Below are 19974 nucleotides of genomic sequence, written 5' to 3'. Positions count from 1 at the left end.
TCCTAAAATGTAACCTGTATCTGATTTTGCAAAACTCCAGTAGTCTTTTGAACTTCAGTTCTGGAAATAACTTCTCTTATTAAGAATCAAATACTAGTTGCCATTGCTGTCTTAATAATAATATAATATAATATAATATAGCCCTGCGATGGACTGGCGACCTGTCCAGGGTGTTTCACTGCCTTCGCCCTATGAGCGCTGGGATAGGCTCCAGCACCCCCCCCGCGACCCTAGTGAGGATAAGCGGTTTAGAAGATGAATGAATGAATAATATAATATAATATAATATAATATAATATAATATAATATAATATAATATAATATAATATAATATTTTACATCATCCACTGTAGCATGTGCTCACTTGCCGTAGAAAAATACAAGTAATTTGAGATGTCTGATCAGATCAGAAAATTCTAAGAATAACAATGAAGCTTAGTTCTTAGTTAAATCACCAACTGAATGAATCGTTGTCATGTGAAAACCTTGTAACTCCAGTCTTTGTGGCTTTCATATTTTACCTGCAGTTTACGGAATCAATGCTCTTTTTTTTTTTTTTAATATTATTTTTTTTGGCATTTCTGCTTTATTCGACAGTCACAGTGGAGATGGACAGGAAATGCAGGGGAAAGAGAGGGGATGACATGCAGCAAAGGACCTGAGGTCGGATTGGAAACCTGGTTGCTGCGATCGGGAATAAGCCCTGAATCCATGCTCTTTTATAGATTCAGCCAGTGTTGGTCACATGAAACCTGTCAAAACCAGTTTGGTAAACTCAAAAATGTCTGCAGGTCACGCTGAACATAAGGATATTTTTCTCAGTTCCTGTAAAGCTTACATTTTGAAAATAAGAGGTTGCCTTCAAACCACACCAGAAAATATCGATAGCTGTAACAGATTAATTCACAGAAGTTACACTATTCTCGTATCCTTGCATGTGCTGAGTCAAATCAGAAATGTCACAAATACCACTCGTACATGAACAATTACTTCCTGAACGTGTAGTGTATTGATCTGTGTACATCAGATACTGTAAATTACACTGATCTTTTAAGAACCAACTGCCTTAACTGTTTTTCCAAAGATGTGGAATCAGTGACAAGCTGCAAGACCAGATCGAAACACTGCCAAAGTGCCCTTGAACAAGACACCAGACTTTACATTTGTTCAGTGGACCAGTTAATCCTGTGTTCTGACCTCTCTGATGATACGTGCAGATACAGGGGACAACATTTGTGTATAAAGGAATATGCAAAAAGACAAATTCAGATTACCCTGTTAATGTCTTATTTGTTGTCCAGTGACTTTTACAGTGTCACATATGTAGGAGTGATATACCAATATCATATCAATATTGTGACATGAGACTAAATATCATCTGGGATTTTATACATTGGAACATCATGATCTGACATAAGTGTTGTGATGCACTCATTTTAAAGGTGGAATTACAATGAAGAGATACAATTTTCTGAATTTATTGGACTATTCAGGCTGTATAATTTACCTCTGCCTGCTTGGCCATTATAGTCACATTACTGATGACTGTCGATTAGAAATCTTGTGTGTAAATATATTATGAAAACACCAATACTCACTCCCACAATATCATCACAATATCAACACTGAGGTATCGCCAACCCCTGTTTATAAGATTTTATACTTTGTTGCACTCCAAATTTCTTCCGTGGAACTATAACATGAATGAATGAATGAATGAATGAATCAATGACCAGTACAGTAATACTAATCAGGTCAAACCTTACCTGACCAGTGGAAGGGGGTTTCCTTCGACTCTGCACTCCAGCCGAATGGGGCTTCCCTCTGCCACTTCCTGACTCTTCAGCTTCTGGGTGAAGCGAGGTGGAGACAAAGGTCCAGATGTGGTCTGAGCTCCGGACTGCTGGTACCTTGTAGACTCTGACCCTCCCACTGAGTCTGCTGGCTGAGGATCCATGGCTGGCTGGTTGTGCTGTGCCACCCCTTGCTGGCTGGGAGGCTGTGGGGGAGCAGAGCCTGAGCCCTGGTGGGCTAACCTTTGACTCTTAGGAGACAGGTAGCCACTGTCTGGAGAGGAAGAGTCCTCCTCTCCGTGCTGCTCTAAGCGAGCAGAACCTTTAAAGATGGAGGATAACTCCTCGATGAAAGTGGCAGCACGGCTGCAGAACTCTGTAGCTGAGGCGGCTCGCTCATTCAGCTCCAGGCCTTCATGAACCAGCCTGGGCTTATCCTGCTTATACACGGGTGTGATGGACTTGTGGCAGACAAATTTCTCAGCAGAGGACGGGGCCTCAGTGGAGGCCTGTATGGGCCTGTTGATGGGGACACTCTGGCTGGAGGAGACTTTGACTGAGACACTGTCTTCTGGGCAGGGGGCTTTGGTCTGCTGCTGCAGGTTGGGGCTTTTGGTCGGGTGTTCAGTCGTCTGGACAGGGACAGAGAAGTTAGGGAGGGAGGGGAGGGGGTGGAGAACCTGCTCCTGAGGTATAGGATTAGGGGGGTCTGGATCTCCAGATTCACCTGCATCACTGAAGGCCTCCCGGGCCAGGTCCAGGCTACGATTAATCTCCTCTGCACTGAGGAAGGCAGTAAGATCTGCAAAGTCCCCATCTCCAGAATCCAGCTCTGCTACGGAGTCCAGGTATAGATCACCATCAGAGGATGCCTCAGAAAACACACCCCCATCGCCCTCCAAAGTCCCGCTCCCTGACGGGTCCTTGAGTAGCAGAGAGATGGGGAGTGGCTGATTCCAACTCCCGTCCTGCATCCTAAAATACATATCAGCTCTTACTAAGCAACACTTGCAGCAGTACACAAATACACACTGTTAACAGCACAGGTCATATCTGAGAAAACTATCAGTAAGAGATAAATGAAAAATACACACATTTCTATAATAGGAGAGGACTCATACTTAAAAACAGACCTTACAATAACTAGCAGCTCAGTTGCCCTCACAGAAACACAGTTGTGGCAGGATGACTCAGGCCATCATTCTCCGGACACAGTTGGTGGGCATTAGCAAGGGCGTTACGTCAGGTCACTGTGGACATGACTGACATTTCTCACTAGCTTTCTCTCTCTCAGTCCGTTTACCCTCTCAGTTTCTTCTCCTCTGTATGTTTTAGTAAAGATTTTAGAAATATATACACCCCTAATAAATAGCAGGTAAACACAGGTGTTACTAATGACATTTTTTTCAGTTATTTATATGGAACAGAACCTTTATTAATATCATCAGTAACACCTGCATTCACCTACTATTTCATGTCAAAATGGCTGCTGTGAAAATGTCTAATGTTCAGAGTTACAGTGTTCGGCCTGTAGTTAGATCAATGAAATGATGCTTTATAAAGGGGTACCGTAGTTTGACTGCACTATGTTCCTTCTCAAATAACATGCACATGCTTTTTTAAATGCTGAATGCTGCTGTTTGGTCATACCAAAAAGTTCAGAGATCGTTCAGAGATCTCTCTGAACAAGAGACGTGACATATTGTGGACACATTCGTGAATCGTCACATGGAGTCTTGCAAACACAGGTGATGTGTACATTTACATCACCTTCTGTATCCTTACCTGTACATGCCAGTGTACAAATAGTTTGCATTTTTTCAGGTGTAAAATATATCTGGTTAAAAGTGATATATTTCCCAGGGACCAATCTATTTAGGCTTGAGTTTGTATGTTGTGTCATGTTGGTACAGATATGACACAGTGTGACACTTAGTCCCTCATGGCGTCCTGAAGACCAGCTGTTGTTATTTTTAATCCCCTGGGCTATGTTTCACAGCAGCAGTGCCACCCTGCCCTCAACACAGGAAAGGTCCTTTAAACACAATTTCCACCTTATAATACACTTACACACTGGCTTAAAGCACAAAAGGGATAGACAAACACATGGTCACTCAAGCCTGTGGTCGTCGGAGGAGAACAATAACAAATCGAAACACTGAACATGAAATATTCTTAAATATTGAGACTGATGTCAAGCACAGGTGGGTTGGCTACATTTTTGGATTCTTTAAATAGAGTTTATGAAAGATGAAATACGGAACTTTACAGGTTAATATTGCAGGTTTTATGAACACTAAGACGCTAAGTTAAAATACATGTTTCACAAAGTTGAATGATAAAGATATATTTAATGCATGTACATTTTTTTGTGTGAGACGTAAATACAATGCCCTACCAATAAAATGACTGACTAAAACAGGAACAGCAACATGGCATATTTGCATTGACATATTCAGACCATTTATATTTCTGAACAGCTCTATTATTCAAGGTTTTCAGTCATATCTTGTAATTACAGATTTTTGCTGTAAAAAAAAATAGCGATCAAACCATAACCACACCAGGGATTATATCAAGAAAAACAGTACAAAACCTACCTTCAAGTGGGATATTTATCCAAAAGCTCTGTCTTGGTCAAGTGGTTCCAGGTTTCTTGTGTTTATTAACTGTGAATCAGCCAAAAAAGCGTCTCTTACCAGCAGAGCAGTGTTATTGGTCTGGCAGTGAGCAGGAACACTCAGGTTCAGGGTCCAATTGCGTGGTGCTCTGCAGTGGCCTGCCGTCCCATCTGTCCCAGGCTCTCACTGCTCACTGTGTGGGGCTATATTTGGCCCCTGGCTCAAGTTTCACAGCCAAGATACTGGAAAAAAGAGAGAGAGGGAAGGGGGTCCAGGAGGACAGAAGGCAATGAGGCAAATGCTGCAAAATCTCACAAAAACTGTATTTCTGAATGAAGCACTGTAAACACAATACTGAATAAAGGCATGTCTCAGTAAATGAACATAACTATAGTCCATTGTATCATTTGACACCACACACTCACAATACATATAACTGCACAACTATTAAGTCAGTACAGCTGGTGGTCATGCAATATTCAGAAGCTCCGTTGAGTACCTGCACAAGGTGCATCTGCCACCATCATATCTGTGGGTTTGAGTTAGTAGAGATATTATATCAGGTCCTGGTAAGGTAGTAGTCTAGGTTGTGGTCCATCCAATGTAGAGCATACAGGAGCATGACAGCTTCATCTTGGAGGGTTGTCACTGTGGCCAGCTGAGTTGACTCCATGACCCCAGACCCACCACTTAGCTGTTATCTATATACACGTGATCTTAAAGTGGGCATGGGAGGATTTTGCACAATTGGTGTTGTGGTCAAGAGTCAGGGATAAGTTTGGCCAAGTTCAATGCTAAATCACTCTGCACATCAATGGCTTGGATAAGTTATAGACCTCACTTTCACCTTTCTCCCCAGTCAACCACATAGAAATACTTAAGTGCTCCAGTGTTCACCAATAATGTAGTTTGCTTGTTTGGTGTACCAGAGAAAGATGGCCAAGGCCTGTGACTAAATCAGTGGGTTAGAGAGGAACAGACAGTCATTGACCATGCAGCCTCACTTAGTCTATTTCTAGGCCGCTATCACATATAGTGCTCTCAGAGCTATTCTGGTTCTTCAACAATCTACTGATTACAGTTAAGTGCTAATGACAAGTCAGGAAGGAATTTCCAGTGTAACAATTCTATCTATGTACACAGGGGTGTATGGACGCACACACACATATGCACACCAGCTAATAAGACAGTGACTTCTCAACAGTCCAGTGTTCCCAACATCTTACCCTAGTGAGCAATATAACTCAAGACACCATCATTTAAAAATAACTGCATTATTTATCGGTGACTCTTATAGCCTGGTCAATGCTCTATGCAAGAATAGCGCTGAAGCTTTTCTGCTGTATGATCAGTTAGCAGTATCCTAAACATCTTTTTAACCAGCCGAGTGCACTGCACACCAAAAACAGAATACATCTGCAATATTCAGTATGAATTCAGCAGTGAAAACGGCACTTGGCAGGTGAGGCACAGAAGGTATATTTTATATCCATGGGAGGTATCTCTGATGCTTTGTTATCAATATATGTCTTGGAGATTATTATTTCAATACATTATTATTTAACAGCAGTATTATATAGGCCTATTTGGTCAGATTTCGTTCCAAAAAAAATCTTAAACTTGTTTATCCGTCATCCTACTTTGCCTAGCGTATACTTCCCACTTGCCAACAAAACTGTGGAATATGTTTATATATGAATTATGAATTAATGGCTGAAGTGAGACCAATCTTCCTATAGTGGTGACTGTGTGGTAATATAGTGTAATGCTCACGTTGACTTGATAAGTCTGAACATCTTCTGCCGTGTTCACATGCTGGAGGAAATTAAAACTATAGGCCATAGCAGACCTATGATTACTACTGGACATGCAAGGACAATGTGAAATTAGTGCATATGATCTAAAAGTATCCAAAACTAGACATTTTTTAGAAGACTATACCAAGATTCTTTGGTCAAGAAAACCTTCAGGCTAGAGAATCCTGCATTTGTAATAATTCCGATGAATTTATTCGATATTGAAACTGGCTGTGAATATTTTCTTAGTGAATAAAACACTTCTGCACCAGATGGTTTGTCACTTTCAATCAAAGAATTTATCCAATCAATTACGGGGCATGGGAATAAATTATGAGTATGATTAGAAATACTGATTGCTATGAAGACAATTGCATGAGAATGGATGAGGATCTTTTGAGAGACTGGCATTGCAGTATTTTGGGTTCATGATTTAAATTGTCCTGATGCGCCTGGCTTTGTTACAGTGATTAAATGTCAATACCTCTACATTTAGTTTTTACCTCCTTTTTCTATTAAGGTTTTGGGCCACCATGAGCCATCAGAACAGCTTCAATGTGCCTTGGCAGATTCTCCAAGTCTATGGAGCTGGACTCAAGGGACAGAGCATCACTCCTCAAAAATATACTGTACACAGACATGGACATTACAGCAGTGCATAGATAACTCATTATAAAGACAAATGGCTTTAATTGCGAGGTTGGTGAAATTTGTTTTTTGCTCCATTGCCAATGAAGGAGGTCATATGAGAAATGCTACCACATTACGATTAAGTGGGGGAAAAGCTGCCTGAATCTCCTCCTTGGTACCTCCCAAACCCGGATGCCGTGCCTTGTACAGACGCATGCTGGGTAGTGTAGTGCAGTTTTACCACATTGCTCTGTTATAGGACGGTTATATGGGTTTCCACCGAGTAAAATCCCACCGAAACACCGCTGAGAAACAAACATGACTTCACACCATCGCATATTTCAGAGCGCAAACGGTTTGTAGCGCAAACAAGCCGCAATGATGACTTCAGCAAAACAACCAGAAAGTGAGACTTCCGATGTTAGTGTTGCACCTTCAAAATAAGAGCGCGAGCGTGTGGCAAAACGGTTTAATGTCGTTCAGCGGATAAAATATTCGTTCATAATTTAAAAATCAGCGTCATGTAAAACAGTGCACAATAACGGCATCCTAGGAACTAATATTTGACTGTTTGTAGAAATGAGGCGTTTATTTTGAAAAAGGGGTAAGCGGACGTTTCGTCCTTGTTCTCGTTGGCGGCACACCGGGGCAACAGGGAAGCGGCTGCGGTAACTAGGCTGTCAGCTGTGACTGTGAATCGTGCACATGGGACTAATGAAGAAATTTTAAAGTACTTACTTCAAAATTGGGCAGCGTTTGTTGAACATTTTCACATTTTACTGCGGTATGTTGGCCTCATTTCACTTCCCTAATAACCCAGCACAATGAGAGAGCCGGTAGAGATGTTACACTAAAATGAAGCTGCAGGAATAAAGCTAACTAACCCGGCAAAGACAGTATTTACATTAACGTTTGAAATGCTTAGTTGTGGTTGCTTCATTTGCCAATATCGCTGAAGGTCTTTTGTAACTTTTGTCAGTAGGTTGAGTTCATTATAGCTATTTGTTAGTGGCAAAGCGTAGCTGTGCTATCTAGGTATTAGCTAACAACTGGATGCTACATACTGCAGAAAAGTGTATAATGACCGCTTGGAGTTGTGTTTTTAGCCCAACGACATGTAAACCAACGAGACCAGATTACTACGGGAGGGCAAACAGGTCAAAACACGTGAAAGTGATCCGCTGTCACTACAAACACTGTAGATCTTGTAATGTATAGTAGTGGCTGTGGTGTCAAGTAGCTAGCTAATATCAAACTGTGCAATAGGCTATTGTCAAATAAAAAGCCAATGTCTGTTTTGTTGTTTGCTCTTCTCTTAGGTTCCAGCGTAAAATATGCCTGCTTTCAGGCAAGTGGGGGAGAAGCAGCTCCCTAACCCTGTGCTGTGTATGGCATGGTCTCCCAAAAGGGATCTTATTGCTCTGGCCAACACTACTGGAGAAGTAAGCCTAAAAACCATTCCATCTGGAACACAACATTTTAGATCCTATACAGTTTTTGGTAACCATAAGATTTATTTCTGTCTATAGCTGCTGCTGCATCGCTTGGCCAACTTCCAGCGGGTTTGGAGCTTGCCACCCAATGAGTACACTGGGAAGGAGATCACTGCCATTGCATGGAGACCTGATGGCAAAAGTAAAGAACTGGAGGAAATGGATGGGTGAATCTTTTGCAGTGTTTAGGCCACTGCCTGTCAATGGAAGAAGTGTTAATATACTGTGTGTTTTATTGTTTCTGCGTTCTCCACAGTCTTGGCCTTCAGTGTTGGAGACACCAAGCAGGTGGTGCTGTGTGATGTGGAGAAGGCAGAGATCCTGCACCTGTTTCCAGTGCAGCACCCGATATCTTGCATGCACTGGATGGAAGTGATAGAAGAGAGCAGGTAGGCATAAGGATCAATCCAGTGGCATGAAGTTTTAAAGAATCATGTTAATGTCTGCTCTGTATGATAAGAACAAACTGTGTTGTGTTTCAGCACCCTCAGCTCCTTCTACAACTCTGAAGATGAATCCAAACTTTTTCTTCCCAAATTACCAACACTTCCTAAAAGGTAATAACTGCATCTATTGTACGTTAAATCATCCTGGGTTGCTGACATTTTGGTTTGGTCTGGGAAGGGGCAACCACTTTGAATAAGTTTTATTTCAAGTGCAGTAAATGGTCTCTTCTTTTTCCTTTTCTTTTTTTAGCTATAGCACAACATCAAAGATATTCAGGTAGGTTTTCATGACACTCATTTGTGTTGTATTAGTTGTTAAAATGTTGTCATTGTGTCTGATAGCACCCGTATAACTTTATCCATCTGTATTACAGTGAGGAAAAGTCTGATGAGATCATGAATCTCCTGGGAGAAGTCAGGCAAGTGATGCATCATGTGCCGTCCACTCTCATTCAGATTCACAGAAACATTGGATTCTGATTTTTTTCTTTCTTTTTTTTTTTTTTTAATAACGCTGTGTTTTTTAAAGTTGAATTAAGAATAAGTGCAACACTTTTTATTTTCACACAGACTAAACATACTTGTTCTTGGAGGAGGTGCTGGTTTCGTAGAGCTGTACGCCTACGGGATGTACAAGATTGCAACTTTAAATGGAGTAAGGCTCTTTCACTCTTTTAAGTTACAGCAGAGATTATATAAATGCAGAAATTTGAATTTGTTATGCTCATATTTTAACTGCTGAATCTACTAAATGAACTTGATTAAGCAAATTTGGAAAAAAAAATTCTGTGGCACACCTTGAAATTGAATGCAGTTGCTTAAAATTGAAAAAAAAAAAAAACTTGAATAGTAATATTACTTAAATTCAAGTATCATAATTGGCTGACTGACTATTAGCATTCTATGATTTTCAGTTTATTGAAAGCATTACATTTGTGATTTGTAAATTAAAATTTTAAATTCATTAATTCAACAACTTCCTTTTTTAAAATCAGCAATTTAATGTATGCATAAACACTTATTTCTGTGCTTCAAATACAATCTCTGATGGCATTATTGTCTTTCTATTTATCAGCGAGTCAGTGTTGTTTACCATCGATATGATCATAAAGTTAAAGTCCATTTAGAAACAAAGTCCTTGCTTGATATCAGTCTATAACTGATGCAGACAACCAAGGAAAATACAAAGGCACTCTTTGAATTAAGCAGGATAGCTAGTCAATTGCTTGAATCAATTCAACTCCCAGTCTTCTTCAGGGATCCTGAATAGGGGTGTAAAACCGAACCAAAAAACCAAACTGTTTATTCCACAATACACTCTACAAAATGCAGTGTTGTAAACACATCCACTGTATGAGAGCCAGCTGACCACACACTGAGCTGATGAATTAATGAATACACTGAAAGTGCTTTTATGTTTGTCTTAAATAGTGGAAGGAGCACTTTGCATTTGAAAAAATATTTGTTGATTTCATATTAGTATCCCAAATCTCTAAATGAAAAAAAGTTATTTTGCAAATAAGACAAAATACAGAGAACACTGGGAATGGTAGTGTTTTTTGTTTTTTTTTTCACGGATGTACAAAACAAACCAAACTTAAACCAAAATTGTAACCCAAATACTGCAATACAAACCAAACCTTGGGTTACACCCCTAACCCTGAGTGATATTTTTTTTCTAGTACAAAGTGGTTAAATAAGTAATGAAAATTGGAAAAAAAAATCTCAAAAGGTCATACTGGGAGAACCCAACTGTAGACTGTAATTGTTTCCCTTTTAATACTTTTTCTTATTTTTTTTTAACAGGTTCCTGGGACGTGTCGTAGCCTGAGTCTGTCCAGTGATCTCAAGTCGCTGTCTGTCATCACAGAGGTCAGATCTGTTGACAACAACCCAGAGATCTGCTACCTTCAGGTAAAACAGATAAAATGTGTTTTATTTTTCATTTCCTAGACACTTGTGCTTTTCCTTGTCGTGACTTCCACTCTCACCTTTAACTCATTTTGTCTCCATGCCTGCTGTGTGCTTTGCAGCTGGACACAGGCTTGTTGTCTGACTGCCTGCCTGAGGTCACCAGGATGGCTCGCAAGTTCACCCACATCTCCACGCTGCTGCAGTACCTGCGCCTCTCGCTCACATGCATGTGTGAGGCCTGGGAGGACATCCTCATGCAGATGGATCTGCGGCTCACTAAATTTGTTCAGGTCAGTAGTTTGTGGTTTTGCTCTCTAAAAGATCTAAAATTGTTGTGACTTAATCATCTTTTTCTTTTATTTAGGAAAAGAATACAAGCACTCAAGTTCAAGATGAGTTTTTGGAGCTTCTGCTTTGGGGGCAATCAAGGTGAGAACAAAAGCCTTTTCTACCTTGACAAGCACAACAACAGCTTGGGCCAGATCCAGGAAGCAGTATACAAATTTCTCCGTATCCATGATTTGTTCTTCTTTTTTTTTTTTTTTTATAAACCATTGATTTCTGGGATTCACCAGTGTTTTCCTATTTTTGCTTTTCTCTTTGGTAAGATCAATTTTTACGATTGTTTTAGCACTCCTATCAAGATAAGAAAAAGCTTTCTCATTATCACAGTCCACAAATCGGTTGTGGAAACATACATTTTAAAATTTAACAACATAAAAAATGCTGATACATGATGTATTGTGTGTGGTTGCTAGTTGTAGTTAGTTGCTGTTGTTTTGACTGCAATACTTGGAGTCTCCTGTAGATGGTAACATATTATCTTGGGCTAAGCACTGGATTTCATCTCAGATTGCCGAGTGTTGTCCCTGGGTTTTGAAAACATACATGTGTGATGTGTGTGTGAAAACTTAAACTTCTCTTGGCTTTCATTTAGCCCTGAACTGCAGGCTCTTCTCATGAACCAGCTGACTGTCAAGGTGAGCAGAGGAGCGAGGGGAGATGCCACTCTCAAACTCCATTGTGTAATTCACATAAAATTATGCTTCTGTCTTTTTTGACTGATGCATTTAGGAATATAAATCACATCTTGCTTGTATATTTCATTTCCACGTTAGGGTCTTAAGAAGCTTGGCCAGTCCATAGAGTCCTCTTACTCCAGCATCCAGAAGCTTGTCATCAGCCACTTGCAGAGGTACCTTTGTCTGCCTTTTAAGATCAGTTTTACTCTTATATGTCAAAATGCCGCCGTAACTTATGTGCACTTCAGAAATGTCCCCGCACGTAGGACGACACAAGACTCTGTGATTGTCCGCTAGACCGCCTTGTGCTGCGGCTGTCTTTTGCAAGTTGATTTCCACTGAGAGTGAAGACAATGTGATTCTCATTGTGCACAGATTTTCCTATGCAGAGCTATAAACTCTCACACAGGTGTAGGACACTACAGCGTAGCCATGGCGACACTTTGACGCAGAACTAAAAATTAACTTTTACTGTGACCCGTTTTTGCTGCTGCCTGAACTTCTGTCATTTAACAGCTGTCTCACTCTCTCTCTGTCTCTCTGCCTTCCTGTCTCTCTGTCTCCCTGCCTCTCTGTCTCCCGGTCTCTCTGTCTCGCTGTCTCCCTGTCTCGCTGTCTCCCTGCCTCCCTGTGTCTCTGTTTCTCTGTCTCCCTGTCTCGCTGCCTCCCTGTCTCTCTGCCTCCCTGTCTCTCTGTCTCCCTGTCTCTCTGCCTCCCTGTGTCTCTGTCTCTCTGTCTCCCTGTCTCTCTGCAGTGGCTCAGAGGCGCTCTTGTACCACCTCAGCGAGGTGAAGGGGATGTCTCTATGGAAACAAAAGTTTCAGCCCTTGGGTCTTGACTCAGCAGCTATAGAAGGTACCTTTACCTTCACTGGCGTTATTATAGACAAAGAATTAAGCTTTTTGTTATCAGTTTCTACATGTGTGCTGACTGTGTTTTCAGATGCCATCACAGCCGTGGGTTCCTTTTCTCTGAAAGCCAATGAACTTCTGCAGTGAGTTCAAGGATTTTTCAGTTGATTTGCATTTTGAACTGTTATTAATGTTAGTATTGTTTGTGCTGTAAATAGCACATCTGCCTCTTTTCTTCCCTGATGCCATTGTTATGTGTTTGTCTTGTTTTACTCAGAGTGATTGACAAGAGTATGAAGAACTTCAAGGCCTTTTTTCGGTGGCTGTATGTAGGTAAATCATATAATCTAAGAATTTTAAATTGGTGACACTGATGCAGAGGCAGCAACTAGGTATTAACTCTTTCTGCTCTCTCAGTGTTACTCTCCTTGTATTAAGATGTTTTATTTCTCCACAGCTATGCTAAGAATGTGTGAGGAGCATGTACCGCCAGAACTTAATAAGGTGAGACACTTATATCCATAGTATGCGTGAGTGATTTGTGATCAGAGTGTCACTATTTATTTATTTAGACAGAATAATCTTACAATTTTAGCCTTTTTGTTAATCCCACAGATGACACAGAAGGACATTGCATTTGTGGCCGATTTCCTGTCTGAGCATTTCAGTGAGGTGAGATCATGATAATGGCCCTGTAATGTTTTAATGCCTCTATAGCTTTTCACCAAGTGAAGCGTATTGTTGTCTGCTTTAACAGAATGAAGAGCTCTTTGATCGTAAAGGGAAGTACTTCAATGTAGAACGAGTTGGTCAGGTAAGAGAGTAGTGTTTGTGCTGGTCAGTGTTTGTGAATGTGACTGCTGTCTTTCAAAAATCTGATTTCTTGTTCATATGGAAATTAACAGTATCTGAAGGATGAGGATGAGGACCTTGTGTCTCCACCCAACACCAAGGGAAACCAGTGGCTCAGGTTTTTACAGGAGAGCTCACACCTGAAAGGTGAACCATGACCTTTTTGAAGTGTTAATTGTGCATCAAATTATTGAATGCCTACACTTCGTATTGAGGTGTCAAGACTTTCTGTTTGGTAACAGAGCGTGTCTCGTTTATTTTGCTGGTGATATAACTGAAGTGACATTGTCACTGATGATTAATGTCTGACTCGTTCATTTAGAGAGCCCCTTGCTGTTCCCCTCATACCCCCAAAAGTCATTGCACTTTGTCAAGAGGATGATGGAAGGTGTGATTGAGTCATGTCTGCAGAAACCGGCAGTAAGTTGTGTGTGCATGCGTGTGAGTGTGCATGTGCAAATCCACACGTTTTGTTCTTTTTCACACACTTATTAGGCTGTAGTATCCGTTTGTAAAACTGTACATAGAACCATCAATGTCTATTTAGCATAATCATTATAATAATTACAATGATAATTCATTGTAATTATCACAATGATAATGAATAATCATCATAATTATAATGATTACAGTGTATTTAAAGTTCAACCAAAACAAAAATTATAACTTGCTTTACAGACAATAAAAGGATGCATGGTAGTGACAGTAGTAGTGAGAGAAGGTATCAAATAAAATGCTGATGAGGATGATAATATGTGTAAATTATTAACATCTGTAGGAAAGAATTAAGTGTCATTATGGAGCCTTTTAGTACAAATGAAGCTCGACAGGTCTTTTTGTTTCTCATATTAATGAGTGGCACTGCACCAAATTCATTCAGCTCTTGAAAAAATGACAATAAAACATTGACTTGGTTATGGTGAGGAAAGGTGCATCAATCAGAAGGAAAACATATTGAAGTGTTCATTATTTTGTCCTTGTCACTGCTAAGATACAGGATTAGTGTTGCAAATGCAGTGAATTTATATTCACTGCATTCACCTAGTCATATACATATATACATAATAAACATTTTGGTTTGTTATAAGCAGATATGCATGCAAACATGTTACATTATAATGAATGTCCAGGGAATTTTCGGGAATTTTCCCTTGCTGAGTCAAACTGTCGTGAATATTGGCATAACCAGTGTGCGAAATAAGGGGGAGCAAAGGGGAGCACAGCTCCCCTGCTGGTGACATGAGCTCCCCTGGCTGGAAACATTGTGAAATTTTGGGGGAGCGATGCCTGCTCGGTGCCGGCCAGCACCGCACGGTGTATGTGGCCACCCGGTCAGGTCTGCCGTAAGCAGGAGGATTTTGCGGAAGCAGGAGGACGTGCATGTGCTCCTGCATGAGCGCCCGCACCGTACTGGAGCACACCCCCTCCAACCGTGCCAGAGTAATTTTAAGTTGATTTAATTAAACAGTCAAACGTTACTTTGGTGGTCCGTGGATTAATTTTTATCATGTGGATTGAAGTTTGCGTAGCCCATATAAATGCTCGGGAAATCTGTTGTTCAAATGAAATTAACCTGATCCAGGGCGTTTTATGTAAATATCCTACATTAAGATATTAATGGTATCACCCGTGTGCAATAAATTTTCTCTTTATAATAATCCTATGTCTGTTCTGTTGTAGGATATTAATACAACGACCAGCAGTTATACAGCGTTAATAAGAGGTCTAGGCTATTAATTCAGGCATAGGACTGTGTACAGTACTATTGTTAAGGTGTGCATATGAAGTGGTTCAAACTACCCATTAAAATGCATAGAAATGCAGGAAATTGAATTGTGATGCTGATGTGACGATCGTCTGTCTCAGTGGAAGTGCTGTAGCCTAGTGGAGCATAGGCTACTGATTGATGATGATCAAATGTGCTCGAATTATTTGCATATGTGAATCATGGTGGACAGTTGAATTTGCATTGAATCATGCAACATATTTGTTTCCACCAAAATGCAAAGTTGACTGTTTATATTTAAGTTTTATATTTAAGTTTTATTTCACACACTTGGGTATGGCGACGATTTTACAGTGTGCTGGCATTGTGGCCTTTGGGTTAGATGTGAGTCCTGAATTCAGGAGATTTATTGATTGTTTATTTTTGCCCCATTCATCTTAAGTTAACAACAACAAAAATGAAATTTCTTAATTTCTTAATTTCTTAAAAGCTTAAATTTCTATGGAAACTTTTTAAAAACCTCATTCAAATTGATGACAAGAAAAAAAACGAAAATTCCCAAAATTCCCAAGCTAAATTTTCCCGGGAATTTTCGGAAAAATTGAAAAAAAAGTGACAGCAAAAATCTTCTGAAAATTTCCAATATTCCAGAGCAAAAATTCCCACATGAATTTTCGGAAACTTTCTGGGAAATTTACCGGAAACTTTCCACCCCTTTGCAACACTATACAGGATCAAAGTCTTTTTTTTTTTTTTTTTTTTTTTTTGAGAAACCATGATTAAACTAGCTTTTCGCAATATTGCTGAAGGTTTATACTTGCACTGGAAACATCACCTGAATTTTCATGTTTTTATGATGATGTAAGGTTTTTTAAGGGCTAAGAGACTGCACAATCCGTTTTCAGATACATTCAGGGCCATTAATAGGAGCTGCTGTTTAGTCAGCTGTAGTGCAGAAATTTCTAAGACACCCAGTCCTGAATATCAGTTACACAGTGATGTAACACAGTGACTTAGTTAAATCACCGGGTTTTACTGACAGATACAGCTGAGTGTCATTGGTGTAGCGGTGGAAGGCATTTTCTCTGGCAGGTGAGATGGCCAAAGGGGTAACATGCAAATTGAAAGTAAAATTAGACCTAGAATTGAGGTACATCACAGGCAACTAGAAAAACTACATGTTCTGGATAAAATGTGTGAGCTAGCTGAAAGGAGCAGAAGTGACGGCAGTATTTCTTAACCAACATGTTCCTTCATGAAAAAAAATGATCAGCCGTACTCTTAAGAATACCTAATATTAAAATACAGAAGCATACATTGAATTGATGCCGAGAAGTAAAAATAATAGCATTTTGTCTATGGAGTAGACTGATACATAATAAAAGGGTATATAATAATGCGTATATAATGAAAATTGTGTCTTAGTGGAATGTATTTAAATGTAATAAAGGCTAAAAGTATGCCTAAGAAGCACTTTGATTGGCATGCAGACACAACTCATGAATTCTTTCTTAGTTAAACCATTACAACTCACTGTGAAATCATCTTAAAGTGCTGCAGTGCAACCCTAAAACAACACAATGCCACTCTAAAGTACTGAGATATTACCTTCAAACACCACAATGCCAGTTAAAGGGACAAAACGAAAACTCTGCATTTCATGTTACTGGGCCTAAAACACTCAGACATATTTGAATCAAATTTAGAGTATTCTTTATAAGTATACACTTTATTAAGTCATTTTTTTCTTATTTTCAGGAAGTGATCGGGAAGTCTGTGAAACAGGCTGTGTTCTTGTCCCTGTACACTGTACCAGAGAGGTACGGTCTAATCTGCCAGTTAATGATATGCAGTATCCGAAATGTAATCAAAATAACCCGAGCAAAGATCTATCTGTTTTTGCTTACTGTCTTTGCAGCTCTGAAAACACACCTCGACTGTTTGAACTTCCATCTTTGTAAGTAGAACACAGCCATCCTGTAATAATTGATTGGTGTGTGTCAGTCAGACAGTGCCTTATATTAAAGTGATACATTGGAACCTGATCACTTAAAATTTGCTGCAAAACTCACCACTTTTAAGAGAGCTGACAAATCCTGGTTAATTCAGCAACAAACCTGTACTCATGTCTGTTTTTTCCTCTGTTCACAACTATGTCCTTTTCTGATTTTCTGTAATTATGCTACTGCTAAATTTGTGTTTTATTGTGTCTTGCTGTAATCAGTTTACCCTTTTTCAAATTCTTGCATTGGATAGCTGTTTTCAGTTTGTCTGTGTACATTGTATCAGTCCCCATCAAATGAAAACAATAAATGATAAATACTTGGCATGCTTGGCTGTCATACAGGTGGAATGACAAGAAGACCAATATGCACTATGTTGTGTTCTGCATGCCAGAGGTTTCACCCTCCAAGCTCTACTTATTACGGAAGGGCACAGACCCCTACAGGTATATTGCTCTGATGGTGTGTGTGTGTGTGTGTGTGTGTGTGTGTGTGTGTGTGTGTATGTATTTATATCTACATATGTGTGTGTGTGTGTGTGTGTGTGTGTGTCTGTTTTTAACCCTACTCTTGTTCACACAGGCAAATCCCCAACAGCCTCATGTCGATTGACCTGAGTGCAGTTCTCAGCCACCATCTTGAGAATGAAGATGATGGAAATGCGAGAGTCCGGTGAGTGCCTCTCCCCTCGTTCTGATCCCCGAAATTCTTCAAACAGGCACAAATGCAAATGAATGTGATACTTTTTCCTCGGCTAGTGAGGGATTTGCAAGATTCTGGAGTGTCCATTTGCTTCTCAGGCCTGATTTTGTATGCAGTTGCCTGGATGCTCGTTTCTATGACGACGAAATTTTAACTGTGGTGTTGGACGTGCCGGAGGAGTACAGGGGCCGTGTCCTGGCTCAGCTCCCGCTCGGCTCCGCCCTCAGCTGTGAGACCGAGTTCAACTGGGACCCGAGTCTCAGGTGTGTGTCGTTGGGAATATCCGTCTCCCTCGCCTAACAACAAGTCAACACCCCTCACCTCTAAACCTGCAGTTTGTTTCACCTCATGCCTCGTGCTGAGATGTCAGTTCTACACTTTGTTCTGTGCAGCTGAGTCTAGTCGTAGCTTAATGCAATTAAATTTGTCTCTTAATTAGCGAGGCATGCATGTTACATATTTATAATCTAATTATTTTCAGCAAAGGGGAGGGAACAAATACCATACAGAGTCATGTATTTATCAAATATCCAGTGCAATGCAGTGATTTTAATTCAATCAGGAAAAGCTTGCTATGCTTTTTCTAATGTGAGCTGTATGTTTCTTTCCAGTCATGAGAGGGTGGGGGTGAAAATCATGAAATTTTAAATGCCACATGTCAAATAGAAAGTACAATCCAAAGGCTCTGAGCACAGTGGTCTCTCTGTCCCCCCTCTCTGTTTCCATTTTTGGCATCCCCAGACTCAGAGTGGGTTCCTCGCTTTTTCTGGTGGAAAAATATTCATATCTTCATAATAAGGAGAGAAATGGGAGAAGACAAATAAATGTGTTGTCAGCATTTTGCATTGGCATGTGATTATCTCAGCAGCCATTCACGTTGTCTCTTGCCTTTTTCTCCTCTGTGGACACAGCCACCGTCTGACAAGACTATGTGGAACCTTAGTAAACATTTATACAATCAATCAAACAGGGCATTCATTAAAATCTGGGTTTATTCACTGTAAGCATTTTATGTTATCTGGATTTATTTGAACTAGTCTGGTTACTGAAAACAATCTTATTCTTTTGACAGCCTATAGGATAGCTTGCATAAAGGATGTTAGTCAAATTTCCACAACTGGGAAATGTGATTTCCATTGCACTGCTAGATATCACTTTATATCACTTCACTATATGACTTGATTACAAAACCAGATTTTGGCTTCTAGAGACAACTGCTAACATGAACAAGTCAGGTCATGGCACTGATAACAGCTGCTGAGACAGAGGATGACTCTGGGTCACTGTATATTGTCAGGTTGGACCAGCAGAGCGATGCCATCCCCTGCCAAGGCCTGGTGTTGGGGAACCAGTTGCGGGACCTGGAGAACATGAAGGCTCAGTTTGTAGCTGTCAACGGAATCCGCAAAGTGGCCTGTGTGGTATGTGTGCTTTACTCCATTGGGGCAGGGTGATTTTGGTTTTGGAATCTGGATTTGATGATAAAGAAAAGTCTTTTCTTCATCAAAGTTGGGGTTTGGGTTAGAATGTAGGGGGAAAACCTGCTTTTAAAAATGTGCCTGTTTGCTTGTGTCTTGTGTCAGCTGAGTGCCAATCTGAGGCACGTCCGTGTTTTTGAGATGGACGTGGAAGATGAGGAGGATGAGGAAGGAGAGTCGCAGAATGCCAGTGCTGACCAGGATGGGCTTGAAACGACAGGGGAAGGGGAGCAGGAGGCTGAAGATGAAGCTGAGGAGCATGGAGGGGAAGTGTACCAAAAGACAGAGGACCATCTGGAGTCAGAGGAGGCACTGGAACTCTCTTAATTTGCTAATCAGACCAGGACAAGAGGGTCCATCTCTGGTTTAACACACACTAAAACAGGACTTCAGTCTACCCTTTGCTTGTTACAAAAAAATGTCTGCATATACAGGTTTGAAAAAAGCATTTGTTTGGAAATAAAGTTATTTTAATATGAGCCTGAGTTCATTTTGTTTTGAAGTGTTAACCTTGTTCTTAATTTATCTACTCAGTTTTAAATTATACTTAGCTTTAACAAAGCTTTTCTTGAGATTAAAGAATCAATATGCGTCGTCTATAAAACACTAGCTGTAAAAGAGATGAGTATTGGTAGATACGAGGTTTT

At 40.2% G+C, this 19974-nt stretch overlaps 2 protein-coding genes across 3 annotated transcripts in view; one reads left to right on the top strand and one right to left on the bottom strand.

Moving 5' to 3' along the window:
- palld (palladin, cytoskeletal associated protein) overlaps positions 1-2767 on the bottom strand; it is a 63446-nt gene extending 60679 nt beyond the window's left edge. The window contains exon 1 of the mRNA XM_030049127.1: positions 1767-2767. Coding sequence (XP_029904987.1) covers positions 1767-2767 — 1001 coding nt within the window. The remainder of the gene's footprint in view (positions 1-1766) is intronic.
- Positions 2768-7464: 4697 nt separating this feature from the next.
- anapc4 (anaphase promoting complex subunit 4) lies at positions 7465-19806 on the top strand. Of its 2 annotated transcripts, none has more exons than XM_030050393.1 (28): positions 7465-7624; positions 8160-8282; positions 8370-8475; positions 8590-8722; positions 8816-8890; positions 9030-9056; positions 9154-9198; positions 9350-9434; positions 10586-10693; positions 10813-10983; positions 11058-11122; positions 11631-11673; positions 11812-11888; positions 12470-12570; positions 12658-12709; positions 12844-12899; positions 13024-13070; positions 13182-13238; positions 13324-13380; positions 13472-13565; positions 13741-13838; positions 16903-16964; positions 17063-17101; positions 17492-17593; positions 17730-17819; positions 17966-18112; positions 19147-19270; positions 19433-19806. In XM_030050393.1, the coding sequence occupies exons 2-28, from the start codon at positions 8175-8177 to the stop codon at positions 19652-19654; spliced, it is 2391 nt and encodes a 796-aa protein (XP_029906253.1). In that variant the 5' UTR covers positions 7465-7624; positions 8160-8174; the 3' UTR covers positions 19655-19806. The 2 variants fall into 2 exon arrangements, with proteins under 2 accessions (XP_029906253.1, XP_029906252.1); XM_030050392.1 differs by having other exon boundaries at positions 17948-18112.
- Positions 19807-19974: the final 168 nt, after the last annotated feature.

Source organism: Myripristis murdjan, chromosome 4, assembly GCF_902150065.1.
Source record: "Myripristis murdjan chromosome 4, fMyrMur1.1, whole genome shotgun sequence".
In the NCBI taxonomy this organism is placed as follows: domain Eukaryota; kingdom Metazoa; phylum Chordata; class Actinopteri; order Holocentriformes; family Holocentridae; genus Myripristis; species Myripristis murdjan.
This window is presented reverse-complemented; position numbering and strand designations above follow the sequence as displayed.

Bases quoted from the DNA above. Each gene is read 5' to 3' on its own strand.
- anapc4 (XM_030050392.1), top strand. From the start codon at position 8,175: ATGCCTGCTTTCAGGCAAGTGGGGGAGAAGCAGCTCCCTAACCCTGTG. The intron at 9,057-9,153 runs GTAGGTTTTCAT...TCTGTATTACAG, and splicing joins ACAACATCAAAGATATTCAG to TGAGGAAAAGTCTGATGAGA. The intron at 10,984-11,057 runs GTCAGTAGTTTG...TCTTTTATTTAG, and splicing joins GGCTCACTAAATTTGTTCAG to GAAAAGAATACAAGCACTCA.